The sequence below is a fragment of the Martes martes genome, assembly GCF_963455335.1.
Source record: "Martes martes genome assembly, chromosome: 14".
Taxonomy (NCBI): Eukaryota; Metazoa; Chordata; class Mammalia; order Carnivora; family Mustelidae; genus Martes; species Martes martes.
The window spans coordinates 30,421,081-30,437,149 of NC_137902.1; the positions used below are offsets into that span (position 1 = coordinate 30,421,081).

Genomic DNA, 16,069 nt, shown 5'->3' on the forward strand with positions numbered 1-16,069 from the left:
TCCAAGACTGTCTTGGGTTTAGTGAATAATCTCACTGATATGTGTTTGTTGAATTTTGTTTCTTTTCATGTATTTATTTGCTCAAAGAAAATCTGTTAAACATAAAACAGAATAAACATAGAGCAATTTTATTTAGACATTTCATCAAACTTTTAATATGAATTCATTGACTGTAATAACCTATTAGAACATGTGAATTAACTTTTATTTTGGATCCTATAATCTGAGGACTTGTTTACTCGTTCGTTCAAAAACTATTTATTGAAAAGTTTACTATGAGCCACAAGCCATGGGGAGCAAAATAGAGGTCGTCTCCGCCCAAGTGTGGTAGGAAGTCTAGTTGGGAACCCTCACATGAAATAAATAGTCACATGAACAACTACATAATTTTTTAAAAAAAGATTTATTTATTTGACAGAGAGAGACACAGCAAGAGAGGGAATACAAGCTCAAGGGAGCTGAAGGAAGAGGGAGGAGGAGGCTCCCGGCTGAGCAGGGAGCCCGATACTGGGCTTGATCCCAGGACAAGCAAAATTACGATTATTTCTATCATTGAGCATTAAAGCTCATTCAGGGACAAGGTTATGGAGCTGTTCGTTCCTTGTTTCAGATCAGAGAGGCAAAGCCTATGGGTTCTCTGGGTAGCCGGAAGGGCGCGTGTAGAAAGAAGCCTAAGTGACCCACCGCTAAGCTGTGCGGCTGGATGTGAGCTAAACGTGATAGTCAAGTACTTCTTGATTGCCGCGCTGTACCTACTCTTCTAGGTATACTCTGTGTGGAGACAGAAAATGAATCTTACATTTTAGAGCGTTGTTCTTAAAGCCAATTTCAAATTCGACAGTTCTGTGATTCTGAGATTTCACATCCAGACTTAATTTGAGCGTACGCTGGGGATTTCTGACCAGAAAATTAAAAAGTGGGTGGAATCGGAAAGGCTCGTCAAAACATGAAACTACAACTCCCAGGGGCCTCGGGGCTGGGTCTCGTCCCCCAACCCTTTTCCGCCCGGGCTGGGGGTGACCAATGACCGTTAGCTATTTGAATAGACCAATAATATCATGAAACTGTTTAGTCATCCAATCGCACGGAAGAGGGGGTACACCTTAGCCAATCCAAGTGCGTGGGGGTGGGGCCGGAGATAGGGGCGGTGAGAGAAGTTTGCTGACTAAGATGGCGACTGAGGCGCAGAGTGAAGGGGAGGTGCCAGCCAGTGATTCCCGCCCGAGGTGAGCCGAGTTCTTGGTCCAGCTACCTAGGAAACGAGGCCTTGGGCTGGTCGTACTGACGCTTTTCCTTTGGGTCATAGTGACCCAGCGGGGCGAGGCTTTGTTCTTTTTCTCCTACAGCGTTTTGCCCCTTCATGCCTGCGGTCTGGCTCAGGAGCTGAGATCCAGCTTGACCTCCTCTTGGTCCCGCGGATGCTCGTGCGAGGTCGGCCGGTGGCCAAGATTGCAGACCGACCAGTTGTCTTTGCGCTGAGACTTATTTTGGTGGTGAGGAAACTCACCACCATTCACTGTTAAGCGAATTCCCTAACGTCACACAGTGCTGGGAGAGAGTCCTCTTAGTACATTCTAATCTGCTTCGAGGCAGTTTATTGTGTTAAAGTAGGATCAAGGGAGTGTCCGTTAGAAGTGGGTTTGAGTTCTTGGACCAATTAAAAAATATTTTTTTTTATTGTGCTTTAGAATACTTAACATGAGGTCTACCCTCTTAGCACATTTTTTAAGTGTGCAAGATAGTACTGTTGACTGTAGGTACAATGTTGTACAGCATATCTCAAGAGCTTATTCATCTTGCTTAACTAGAACTTTATGCCTATTAATTAGTAACTCCCCATTCCCTCTATTCTGGCCCCTGGCAACCAGCATTCCACTCTTTCATTCTATGAATTTGGCTATTTTAGATAATCTCATGTCAGTGGATACCTCATATATGTAAGTGAAATCATTTGTCTTCCTGTAACTGGCTTATGTCACTTAGCATAATGTCTGTAAGGTTCACCCATGTTGTCACCTATTACAGAATTTTCTTTTAAAAGCTGAGTAGTATTCCATTCTATGTATATACTACATTTTGCTATTGCATTTTTCTGCCCATGGACATTAGTAATCTTGGTGATTATTTTTTTTTTTTAAGATTTTATTTATTTATTTGACAGACAGAGATCACAAGTAGGCAGAGAGGCAGGCAGAGAGAGGAAGGGAAGCAGGCTCCCCACTGAGCAGAGAGCCCGATGCGGGACTCGATCCCAGAACCCTGGGACCGTGACCCGAGCAGAAGGCAGAGGCTTTAACCCACTGAGCCACCCAGGCACCCCAATCTTGGTGATTATTAATTGTGCCTCAGTGAACATGAGACTGCTAGTAATTCTTCAAGATCCTGATTGCACTACTTCTGCTAAAATACACAGAAGCAGGATTGCTAGATCATACAGTAATTCTATTTTGAAATTTTTGAGGAACCTTCATACTATTTATCCTAGCAGTTGCATCATTTTGCGTTCCCATCAACAGTACAGAGGTTCCATTTTCTCTACATCCTCACCAACACTTGTCTTTTGTTTTTGTTTTTGTTTTGATAATAGCCATCCTGACAGGTGTGAGGTGATAACCCACTGTGATAAGGAATGAGGAAGATAGTCCTAGCCAGAGCACCTAGGCAAGAAAAGGGATTAAAAAGGCTTCAGAATTGGAAAGGAAGAACTAAAATTGTTCCTGTTTGCAGATGACATGATCTTACATATAGTAAACCCTAAAGACTAACAGACTGTTAGAACTAATAAACACATTGTGTAAAGTTGCAAGATACAAAATCAACATGCAAAAATCAGTTACATTTCTGTATACTAACAATGAGCTGTCTGAAAAGGAAATTAGGAAAGCAATTCCATGTACAATAGCACCAAAAAGAATAAAATACTCAGGCCAATTTTTAAACCTCTCTGTGCTTCAATTTCTTTACCTATAAATGGATATAAGATGTCTACTCTGGAGAATGTCAGGATTAAATTAGTCTTCTTCTTCTTCTTCTTCTTTTTTTTTTTTAAAGATTTTATTTATTTATTTGACAGAGATCACAAGTAGGCAGAGAGGCAGGCAGAGAGAGAGGAGGAAGCAGGCTCCCTGCTGAGCAGAGAGCCTGATGTGGAGCTCCATCCCAGGACCCTGGGATCATGACCCGAGCCGAAGGCAGAGGCTTTAACCCACTGAGCCACCCAGGCGCCCCCATGATAGATTTTCTTTTTCCTGGTAGAACTAAAGAACAGAATAGATCTGTAGTTTAGGAAATCATAATTTTTACAGGCACAGCAAAATGTAGCTTTTCCTAGAAAGAATTTCCAGGTGATCTGGCCACAGTCTTGAGACCTTACATGTCTTAACTGGTTACATATAATAGAATTTAGTAGAGTGAGCTTATTTACATTGTCTCAGTGTAAAGTGCAGACCCTTTGGTTTGGTGTCCCTTGGTACCCTTTGTATTGAATGGGAGATTCCAAGTCTTGGGAAACTGGGTTTATGAGGGGCCACTGGATTCCTTCCTTAGCCGGGATAGACATGTTTGAATGTGTTGACATCGTAAAGGGAAGAGTTTTTCCACTCTCAGAGGTGCCTATAAATGATTGATCATTTTTGCCTGGAAACTGTAGAGGTGGTTGTTAAATTCGATCAGCTCATCTCTCATCCTGCTCTAAAATCTTGAATTGTGATAACAAGATAGAACACAAAACATTATTGTATAGCAGGAGTAGTTTGAATTCCTTTCTATGATGTTGCCAAGTGAATTTAAATTTTAATTGCTAGTATTAGTTATGTGATCAACAGGTATTCACAGAATCTTATCTGAATTTGAAACTCTTTTATTAATTTCATGTTGTAAAAGAGAATTTGGATTTCTGTAAGGCTTTTTGAGGGCAGGACACACGTATGTTTTTATTATATATTCCCAATGCTTAGCTTTGTGTAGATGGTCAATACTGAATGAATAATAGTCCTATCTAAGACATAAAATACTCCTTGTGGTGATAAATACCATACATATTATTTTTTCCCCTGAAGATATTTCTAATGTTCTATTGATGGTGTGGCACCTTGTATTCATTCCATAAAGAAGAACTAGCTTTCTATTTCTTCATCATTATTTTAAGCCTGTTCCTAATAATTAGCAATGCTTTAAATTGTTTTAATCAAATTAAATAAGAAAAAGTTGCTCTGGGGGCGCTTGGGTGGCGTAGTTGGTTGTGTCTTGGTTTCCGCTGAGGTTATGATTTCAGGGTCATGAGCCTGAGTCTGGCTCCATGTTCAGTGTGGGGTCTGCCTGAGATTTTCTCTCCCTTTCCCTGACCTTCCTGCTTGTGTGTTCTCTCTCTCTCAAATAAGTAAATAAATTGTGTAAAAAAAAATTGCTCTGCCTGTAAAGAATTTTCTCTTTTGACCTGTTGATGGTAAACACTCTTTCCCCTCTGTTTCTGGTCTTTATCAGGTAGAATAATGCTTTAAAGTTTTACTAACTTTAATTATACCTTCAAGTTACTCTTAAGTGGACAGTTCTAAGGGCGAATCCACAAATTGAAGCTATCCACTTTACCAACAGCAATATAAAATTGGTTAAAACTTTTTCAAAGGCCAAAGAGAGAAAAAGCTAAAGTGGAAGGAGCCAAGATGCCCTTCAACAGATGAATGGATAAGGAAGATGTGGTCCATATACACAATGGAATATTACTCAACAATCACAAAGAATGAATACCCAACTTTTGCCTCAACATGGATGAGACTGGAGGAGATTATGCTAAGTGGAATAAGTCAAACAGAGAAAGTCAATTATGGTTTCACTTATTTGTGGAATATAAGGGATAGCATGGAGGACTTTAGAAGGAAGGGAAAAATGAAGGGGGAGAAATTGGGGTAGGAGATGAATCACGAGAAGCTATGGACTCTGGGAAACAAACTGAAGGTTTTAGAGGGGAGGGTGGTAGGGGGATGGGTGAGGCTGGTGATTGGTATTAAGAAGCACAGATTGCAGGGAGCACTGGGTGTTATATGCAAACGATGAATCATGGAACACTACATCAAAAACTAATGATGTACTGTATGGTGACTAACATAATAAAAATTTTTTTAAATTAAATTAAGTTAAAAATCATAAAAAAAATAAAGCAGGAAAGGAATTAAAGCCACCTCCCCACATAATTGGCAGTAGGGAAATACAGATCAGTACTTTTCGAATTGAAAAGATAGATAGAGAAAGTGCTAACTATTATTAGATGAAGAGGGAGAATTGATGACAAAGAGTCACAGGCTTTTTTTTTTTTTTTTAAGATTATTTATTTATTTATTTGACAGAGAAATTACAAGTATGCAGAGAGGCAGCAGAGAGAGGGGGGAAGCAGCCTCCCGCTGAGCAGAGGGCCCGATGCGGGTCTCGATCCCAGAACCCTGAGATTATGACCTGAACCAAAGGCAGAGGCCCAACCGACTGAGCCACCCAGGCGCCCCGAGTCACAGGCTTTTTAACCTCAATATTCACAGGGAAAAAAGGAACCTGCTGCGAACAGGAAAAGCAAACGGGAATGTACAGGGTTGTAGGGAAGCAAAGCAAGCTGTGGTAGTGATAACATTTGTCATAAGTTGTCATTTGTCTTAAGTTGTCATTCCTGTGTCAGCAGTGTCAAAGTTTTGGGGCCCAAGCCTGCTTCTAGAACTTAGGAACAGCAGGAAGCTTAGGAACAGACTTTTGGATGCTTGCATCCCATTTTGGAATGTTTTTGGAGGATTAGGAAGGTGCCCATAGATGGGGAAAGGATCTTATATTCTGCTAATTTACATACACCTTAGATATGGAATATTGGTTACTAAATATATAATTTCCTGAAGTTTTTTTTTTTTTTTTAAAGATTTCATTCATTTATTTGACAGACAGAGATCACAAGTAGGCAGAGAGGCAGGCAGAAAGAGAGGAGGAAGCAGGTTCCCTGCTGAGCAGAGAGCCCAATGCGGGGCTCGATCCCAGGACCCTGAGATCATGACCCGAGCCAAAGGCAGAGGCTTTAACCCACTGAGCCACCCAGGCGCCCCTCCTGAAAATTTTTTAATTAAAGTGTTCTTTCTCTAATAAGACAGCAGTGTGGCCCTTCAAGAAAAGTGATAGATGGAATCTTTACTGATGTTAGGAAGACTTGCCTGTTCTCACATGTCTGTCTGTCTGTCTCTCTGTTTCTCTCTCGCAAAAATAAATTTAAAAAATCTTTGAAATAATCCTCATAAACCGGTAAGTGGCTTACTTTTCTTTGCTTCTAACCTTTGGTAGCATTTGTGAAATTAACAAATGTTAAAAATGGAGGTTGCTGGTTGGTTGTGAGGAAGGTCATCAGAGAGTGGCAGTCTTTTTGTTGTTATTTCAAGTCGAGACACTATTTTATTCATTAGATGGGCTTGAGGAGACTAACTCCATTCGGGCTCACAAGAAGCCAACTGATAAATGCAAATTTGGTAATTTGCATGAAGAATATACAAGGTAGGTATATGAGCTTGCTTCATTTTTTTTAAGCTTTTATTTATTTATTTGAGAGAGAGAGAGCACCTGAACTGGTTGGAGGGAGGGGCAGAGGAACAGGGAGAAGCAGACTCCCAGCTGAGTGGGGGAGCCCATTTGGGGCTCAATTGGCTGATTCCAGGACCCTGAGATCACGACCTGAGCTGAAGGCAGATGCTTAACAAACTGAGCCACCCAGGTGCCCCTTAGCTTGTCTCATTTTATCTTTGGGAGGGTCATATTACAGTTGATCAGACTATTGCTTTTTCTTTTCTTTTCTTTTTTAAATCAGCATTTTCTTCTTGAAGATACTCTCTGGTTACCTTGCTTGAGCCCCCTTAGCTATACTTTCATTAACCGTCTTTTAGGATAGGTTGTTTCTAAAAATGCCAGAGTCCATCTCTTTTGTGCTGTTGGTTTGCTAGTTTTACTTGGTGTATCAGTCAGGGTTCAACTAGGACACAGAAATTATACAGTAATTTGAACAAAGAAAAGAGATCTCTAAAGATTATATAAACAATAGATAATCACAATTGGCTTATATATATATATCAAACTCATCATGCTATACACCTTAAATCTTGCAATTTTATTTGCTAATTATACCTTGATTAAAAAAAAAAAGAATCTACTATAATCCTAAGGGCTGAGGTAGAATGTACAAGGAAGAGGTCCAGACCTTGTTTAAGGCATGGCTGTTTATCACATTGAATGGCAGAAAAGTTGCTATGGTAGAATTTGTTGGAAATTCATCTTATAGAACCTACTAGAAATCCACCCTTGAGGGTACTGGGGAAAGCCGTTCATAGGGAGGTGTCTTGGAGGGAAGCTACTGGTTTACAGATGCTGCTGAGAGCTGTAGACTGCAGGAGGCTATCACGAGATGCTGCCCTTGCTGCGGGGACTGGGTGCTGGCATAGCTTGCCTACTGCAGGAGCTTGCTCAGCGGAGCGCCCTGGAACCAGAAAGGGAAAGTTTCTTCCTCCTGCAGTGTGTCTCCAATGTTCTTTGTTAAGAATGCTCAACATTGTGCCAACTGGAGAAGGAAATGTATTTAAAGACTCCAGCTCCATTTTTGCAGAGTAGGCAAGGATGGGTGAGAGGCCTTAAATCCATAACTGGCACATGTGGAGAATGATCTCCCTCCAGTTCTGTGCTTCCCTTGTGGCAGCACTTCCTAAGGCTCTTATAGACAAGTATGGGAGATAGTCTGTAGGATCTGAATGGAGGAGGAGGGGCAGGAACAAGTCACTGAGGTCAAGAAAGTGATTGGTAGTTAAATTTGCAATGACACACTTATTTGCATGTAAGCTTGTAAAAGTCTATATGCTTTCCAAATAGAATGACTGTTTCCTGGATTAAAGAACCTGGAACAAGACTGTTAAGTTATATTTAACCTAGTAACTATTGTTTATCTGTATTTTATTTTTTTGAGGCATGCTGGTATTTAATTAGTATTACCTTATTGATCTTGGCATTTTCAAACTTGCAAAGATCCCAGAGGGTGTGTTGTTTATTGATACTTTCCTCTCAATTAAAGCAGTGTGTGTCTTTGAGCAAGCTAGTTTCACATTTCCCTATCTTTTTACCTGGAACTTCTGATAGGTAGTTATATGAGGTTTTAGAAATTGGTGTTTGTAATGATCTTGAAATATATGTAATTTCAAAAGAGCTATTGCATTTCTGCCAGGGTCTAATGTACAGTAATTTTTGGGGGGTTTTGTTCTAGGACTAGGTATTGTGGCTGAATCTTTGGAACAAGTGTAGTTTTTATAATTATCAGAGTAATACCCTTTTGTCCTGAATTTAGATTTAACATCAACGTCAGTTACTTGCTATTTTTTTTTAAAAAAGCTTTTATTTATTTATTAGTGAGAGAGTGCGAGCTCAAGAGCATGAGCATGGGAGGGACAGAGAGAGAGGTGAGAAGCAGACTCCCAGCTGAGTAGGGAGCCCAATGCTGGGCTCCAGCCGCTTGATCTCAGGACCCTGAGATCACGACCTGAGCCGAAGGCAGATGCTTAATGGACTGAGCTACTCAGCTGCACGGATGGTTTTGCTATTTTTTAAAAAGAATTTTTGAATAATGTAGAACAATGAAAATTGCTGAAATGAGTTGAGCTGAAGAACCAAAGAAAGGCTGCATGCCATATGCTGTGATTGGTGCATTTGGCTGAACAGAAGTTCACATCTGTAAGGAAAACCAAGATTGGCTTATGAAAAACTGAGAAGCGTTGGAAAAATGGTACAGCAGGGAGAAGCACAGGAGATCAGACAAAAATTAAAAAAGGTGAGAGAGGGTGACTTTCTAGGAGAGGCTGCCTGCCACAGCCACGGGGGCAGGCTTTGGAGGCAGTGGTGATAATGAGCCCAGCAAGAAGTGATCTCAGAGAACAGAGATTTCCCAGGAAGGAGGTAAGGAGGCAAAATAACCAAAACGACCATAGAGGAGCTCAAATTTATCCTAGCAGCTGACATTTTAAACATTGTTTTGTTAGGATTCTTTCAGTTATATGTGACAGCAATTTAAACTAGTTTAAGCAAAGAGATGCTGTTGATTGGCTCAAGAAACCGGAAAGCCCAGGGGCTAGATTAAGCATGGTTAATCCGTATAGAAATTCTCAACTTAATGTCACTAGGCATCTGCCTCTTACTTTCTTAGATCTGATTTCCTGTGTATTTGCTTTTTGAAAAGGCAAGTTCTTCACCAAAGATAGCAGTAATGGACCACAAGCAGCTTCAGTCAGGCATTCCACAGGTTTAACAATCTTAGCATCCAGCAAGAATCTTGGAGTTGAGTCTTTTTTTCTAGTTTGACTTTGTGGGCCTTTGCTCAATCAATGAGGAGGATAGACTGTTTCCGTTAGTTAAGCCTGGGTCTTGTGCTCACACTTGTTGCCCAGAGAGTAGGGTCAACCCACCAAACCACATCCACTGAAAGAGGGGGTGAGGTTGTTGCCCAAAAGAAAATTGGTACGATGTTATCAGAGGAAGGAGAATATAGATGTTGGGGATGAAAAAATAACAGATGTCCACTGCACTAATCTTAGTGACCCCTCTGTACACTCCCGTTTATTTAAGGTTATGTTTTGAAAAGGGCTTGCCACTAATATGTGGAGAACACATTTTATGTTTTTTTTAAGAAAACAGTCAAACAAAAAGGCCCCTTATTGGGATACCTGGGTGGCTCAGTTGGTTAAACTTCTGCCTTGAGCTTAAGTTATGATCCCAGTGTTCCGGGATCCAGTCCCGCATTGGGCTCCCTGTTTAGCAGGGAGTCTGCTTTCCCCCCGCCTGCTGTTCCCCCTGCTTGTGTGTGCTCTCTAACAAATAAATAAATACAAAATCTTTTTTTTAAAAAAGGGCCCCTTACTTAAGTACTACTTATTTATTTTTCCACTGTCCAAACCCTACTCATCTTTAAGACATACCTCAAATCTCAACTCCTGTATAAGGGTGAAAGTTTCTCTTCTCTTTCTGAATTTGTACATCTTTTATTGTGTGTAGCATGGATTTGGCAGTTAATGATCTTGTATTATCTTTTGTGTTGTGGTCTTTAGTTATTACTTAAAATCTTGTAGGAAAACTATCATTCTTTTCTGTAATTAAGTATAAAACTATGGTGATATAGTGGGGGGAAAACAATTTTGTCAGATGCTCACAACTTTCGTGTTCTACCTTATAAATAATTATTCAAGTATCAAATGGGTTAATGATAATATGTTTTGTAATGGGAAATGTGTTAGTGTCAAATTCATAACTATAATTCTATATAAAGCCATAGCTTTTAAGATAATCAGATGAAAACATAATAAATAACAGTATCAGTTGCCAGATTAAATATATGTGATTTATCAAGCTGAATTATTACCTGAAAGCTAGACACCAGTGTTTTATTACTGCAAGAATGAAATAGAACCACAGAAAAAATCAGTCACCTGGCTGCCGAATTTAGCTGTGCTAAAGTATTAACCCTTTGGTTTTTTAACTAAAATATTGCTTATATACACAAGTATGGAAAAGAGATGTTTCCTTTAAAGGCACATAGATCAGTTTCAAATAAATCAAATTTCTTGCTTACTGACTTGAGTGTATTATATAGCATAAAACTAATTTCTTGGGACTCAGTCAGATTACAGAAACAGTTATAGGGGCACCTAGGTGGTTCAGTTGGTTGAGGGTCCAACTCTTGATTTTGGCTTAGGTCATAATCTTGGGGTTGGGAGATCGAGCCCCATGTTGGGCTCCGCAGTTGGTGGAGAGTCTGTTTGAGATTCCCTCTGCCCCTCCCCCTGCTCCTGCTCAGTTACTCTCTCTCTCTCACTCTCTCTCAAAAATAAATAAACCTTTAAAAAAACCTACAATCATAATCCGAGCCAATCCATAACAAATAAATCTCTCCCAATTTAACAGAAAATGTCCAAGATATCTCATAAAGCTATATCCACTTTAGAAATGTTCCTGATTATATGATTCCAATTTTCTTTTTTTTGTTCTTATTTTTTCCCATATAAAATTAGAATAGTTTAGTTGATCTTTGTCCAAGTTTCTGAGATGTATTATAATAAAGAAGTAAAACATGGTTTGACAGCTTTAAGATAATATGTCATCTGAACAGAGATAAAGTGTCTTAGCTGGGTTCTATCAGTAACAATAAAAAGAGAAATTCATGAATGAAATATAGAAATCACATAGTTATTAATATTAAATTTATAATTGCATGCAATAATGAGAGCTACATTTGCTAAACGTATTTTTTTTTAAGATTTTATTTATTTATTTGAGAGAGAGTGAATGAGAGAGAGCATGAGAGAGGAGAAGGTCAGAGGGAGAAGCAGACTCCTCAAGGAGCTGGGAGCCCGATGCGGGACTCGATCCTGGAAGTCCGGGATCATGACCTGAGCCGAAGGCATTCGCTCAACCAACTGAGCCACCCAGGCGCCCTGCTAAATGTATTTTTTTTTTTTTAAGATTTTATTTATTTATTTGACAGACAGAGATCACAGGTAGGCAGAGAGGCAGGCAGAGAGAGAGGAGGAAGCAGGCTCCCTGCCAAGCAGAGAGCCCCACGCTGGGCTCGATCCCAGGACCCTGGGATCACGACCAGAGCCGAAGGCAGAGGCTGTAACCCACTGAGCCACCCAGGCACCCCTGCTAAATGTATTTTAATTATACCTTTTGGGAGGGGAGAAAGTCATTAATTTAGAAATTAACCTAAAGATACTGGGATAATATAATTAAAAAGTTCTTCACTTGTTTTATTTTCATGCTGAATACAATTACAGGATTAAACATATACTTACATCATTGTGTTAACGTTTTTATTGACAATTTAAATACAGGGTATGTATATTAAGATTGTACAGAGGATAAAGCCTAAATTTTGTTAAAGTGTAAAGTTTTTTGTTTTTAAAGATTTTATTTATTTATTTGACAGACAGAGATCACAGGTAGGCAGAGAAGGGGGGGAGGGGGGGGGAAGCAGGCCCCCTGCTGAGCAGAGAGCCTGAGAGCCTGATGCCTGGATCCCAGGACCCGGAGATCATGGCCTGAGCCAAAGGCAGAGGCAGTGTAAAGATTTTAACCAGCACGATACATTCTTTTTAGATGTTGAGAAGTAGAAGTGTTAAAAAGATGTTAGAATGTTTAAATTTTAAAAAATATTTTTTGAAATACTTCAAAAAATTTCAAAAGTATTACATACTTGATAAAGGATTGAGACCTGCACCATAAAATCTCATATATTATAAGGGTGCCTGGATGGCTCAGTTGGTTGAGTGTCTGCCTTCGGCTCAGGTCATGATCCTAGGGTCCTAGGATGGAGTCCCATGTCCCCTGGCTCCCAACTCAGCAGGGAGTCTGCTTCTCCCTCTGCACTCCCCGCTATGCTCCCCTCCCCACGCTCTCTCTCAAATAAATAAAATCTTAAAGAAAGAAAATAGTCTCATATATTAGAATGCCATCTTTTCAACATTACATCATCTCAACAGTTGGTATCATTCAGACTGAATGGGAACGTATATTGTGTTTCCCCAAAGTGGAGGTCGCTTAAGACTAACTACAGAGGAAAAAGCCTCATAAACACTTCCAATTTCAAAGGATTTTTAGCAGTTGCCCTAAGATTTCTTTAAAACAGTGATGCTTCGGGGCACCTGGGTGGCTCAGTGGATTAAAGCCTCTGCCTTCGGCTCAGGTCATGATCCCGGGGTTCTGGGATTGAGCCCCGCATAGGGCTCTCTCCTCAGCAGGGAGCCTGCTTCCTCCTCTCTGCCTTCCTCTCTGCCTACTTGTGATCTCTGTCAAATATATAAATAATTCAAAGGCTAACATATGTGTGTGTGTGTGTATGCAAATGCAATAAAACAAAAATTGTTTCCTAATTTTCAAAGTTATCTCATTGGGCTTCCTAAGTGCTCATGTACTAATTGTACTTGCAGCTGGCTACTTGTATCTTGGAAAATAGAGATAGTGGGGGAAAAAAAGAATAAAAGCTTGGTGAATTTTAAGCTTCCGGAGACCAGCAACTTAGCTTAGATTCTTGTACCTGTATCTTAGAATTTCATAAAAGTACAAAGCACTCAGTAGGTCGTGGTTAGTTTGATTTTAAATGACACCTGAGTAACTGTGATTTCACCTTCTTATGTTAGTTGATGAAGAGACTTATGACTACTGACTTAGGTAATAGAAGCTCTTTTTAAGAACTTGTGTGAGAGATGAATGTCACATGCCAGAGCAAAAGCACTTGCTGTCTCTCTTGGATAGGATGACTCTGGACTTTGGAACAAACGGATTTAGATGTAGTCATTTGGAACCTAATCTGATCATACATAGAAGTACTTTGTGTATTAGTTGCCTGAGGCTTGTGTCATTTAAAGTCTGTTGGAAAAGAGTCTTCTGAAGTTTGGACTATACTTTTCTGAGTGATGAACAACTTTTAAGTAAAAGTTCTTTTAGGTAATAATAAGAGAGATACTGTATTGTCAACAAAGCATTTTATAGAAATTTCTCCAAATAGGGAATTTTGATGTTATTTTTAGGTAAAAGTTGTTTTAGGTAATAATAAGAGAGATACTGTATTGTCAACAAAGCATTTTATTTTATTTTATTTTTTTTAAGATTTTATTTATTTATTTGACAGACAGGGATCACAAGTAGGCAGAGAGGCAGGCAGAGAGAGAGAGGGGGAAGCAGGCTCCCCGCTGAGCAGAGAGCCTGATGCGGGGCTCGATCCCAGGACCCTGGAATCATGACCTGAGCCGAAGGCAGAGGCTTTAACCCACTGAGCCACCCAGGTGCCCCAACAAAGCATTTTATAGAAATTTCTCCAAATAGGGAATTTTGATGTGATTTTTCTCTTTTCTTTCTATCTCTCTCTCTTTTTTTAAAATATTTTATTTGTTTATTTATTTGTTTATATTTTAAAGATTTTATTTGTTTTATTTGTTTATTTGGCAGAGAGAGATAGTGAGGGAGGGAACACAAGAAGGGGGAGTGGGAGAGAGAGAAGCAGGTTTCCCACTGAGCAGGGAGCCTGATGTGGGGCTTGATCCCAGGACCCTAGGATCATGACCTGAGCCGAAGGCAGAAATTTAAGGACTGAGCTACCCAGGTTCAAGATATTATTTTTCTAATTCAAATAAATACAAATAAACTTTCTTCTTATTGTAAGCCTGCCTGAAGGAGAAAAATTAAGAGAGGTGATGGCAACAGAATTAACACCAATTCGGGACACCTGGGTGGCTTAGTTGGTTAAGAGGCTGCCTTCTGTTTAGGTCATGATCCTAGGGTCCTGGGATTGAGACCCACGTCGGGCTTCCTCTCCCTCTGCCTGCCTCTCTGCCTACTTGTGCTCTCTCTCTATGTCTCTGTCAAATAAATGAATACAATTTTAAAAAGAAAAAAGAACTAGGGGCGCCTGGGTGGCTCAGTAGTTAAGCGTCTGCCTTCGGCTCAGGTCATGATCCCAGGGTCCTGGGATTGAGCCCCACATCCGGCTCACTGCTCCGCAGGGAGCCTGCTTCTCCGTCTCCCACTCCCTCTGCTGTGTTCCCTCTCTCGCTGTGTCTCTCTCTGTCAAATAAATAAAATCTTTAAAAAAAAAAAAAAAAGAAAAAAGAACTAATACCAATTCTCTTGACACCCAAAAGGATAAAAATTGACAAGTAAATAGATACCAGTAAATTTGTGTTATTGATACTTGGAGGAAGTATAATTCGCTTTCTTGACTGAGGACATTGCATTGTCATTCCATAGGACAAAATCTTAGGTCAGGTTTCCAAAAAAATGTTAAGGTTAAGAAGATAAGCAATCAATAATACATTTTATGTTAATAAAATAAAAAAAAAGATAAGCAATCAGGAATTCTTTAATTTCTAACTAGTTTAATTTAATTCAGATTAAGTTGCCTTGAAATTAAGTACTTTGAAATGAGTTTGAGATCAAATATAGGGGTCAGATATGCTTTTGCAGACTTTTGGAGTCTAAGTTAGAGATAAGAGATCCTAATTACAAAACCGTGGACAACTACTCAAAGGGCAGCCCTTAGAATGTAAATGTTTCAAAACTTTTGTCTAAGAAATTGGATATAATTTCCAGAAATCTTGTGATACTAATCAACCTTGAACTGTTTCTGTTACTTAAAAATTCTGCCAGCTTGTGCACATGGGACCTGTTTTATCCTTTCTCTATATATACAACTTTCATGATACCAGTTTAAATTTTATATATACAGGGGCGCCTGGGTTGCTCAGTGGGTTGGGCCTCTGCCTTCGGCTCGGGTCGTGATCTCGGGGTCCTAGGATCGAGCCCCACATCAGGCTCTCCGCTCAGCGGGGAACCTGCTTCTCCCTCTCTGTCAAATAAATAAGAGCTTTAAAAAAAATTTTATATATACATATTTGATATATATATAGAAAAAGGAAGAATAATAACTTCTTTAATATTTATATGTATTCTTATTAATAGCTCTCCCAGAAAGCAACACAATGAAAGCCATGTTTCAGAGCCAGAGGGTTGAAAAAGTAGTAAGAGAGTGCATACTTCTCTTAGGGTGGTAAGTCAGATTTAGACAGCTTTAAATATAGCTCCTATTTTGATAGATGTTGCCAAGGTTGTGGTTCTTGGAGAACAAATCGAGTTAAGCAATTCACTAGGGAGGAAACATTTAGTTTTGTGGGTATGCAGTAGCATTTTGGTAGCAGTCAGCCAAAAGATACATCTGCAGGATAAGTTGTTTTTTTTCCCCACTGCCTTCAATTTTTCAGATTCATGGGTTCAACATGCCTGAAAAGCACTTGCATTTCAGTATTCTGTAATTGATTTTTCAGCTGTGGATTCTGTTTCTAGTCCTTTCACTAAACAGATCGCCTTACATGTAGAGTTCCATCTAGTGGTAAGAGTGATCATAGCAGCCAAGTAGGTAATAAAAATTACCCTTTTCTTCTTTCTTTTTCTTTTCCAGTGTAAGCTCTATACCCAAGCATGGGGCTTGAACTCATGATCCTGAGATCAAGGGTTGCATGCTCTACTGACTGAGCCA

At 39.7% G+C, this 16,069-nt stretch overlaps 1 protein-coding gene across 1 annotated transcript in view; it reads left to right on the forward strand.

The window, feature by feature from the left end:
- The first annotated feature begins 1,146 nt into the window (after window positions 1-1,146).
- Window positions 1,147-16,069, forward strand: part of ARHGAP19 (Rho GTPase activating protein 19) — a 63,657-nt gene continuing 48,734 nt past the window's right edge. Inside the window, exon 1 of the mRNA XM_080823381.1 lies at window positions 1,147-1,226. Coding sequence (XP_080679507.1) covers window positions 1,171-1,226 — 56 coding nt within the window. The 5' untranslated portion in view covers window positions 1,147-1,170. The remainder of the gene's footprint in view (window positions 1,227-16,069) is intronic.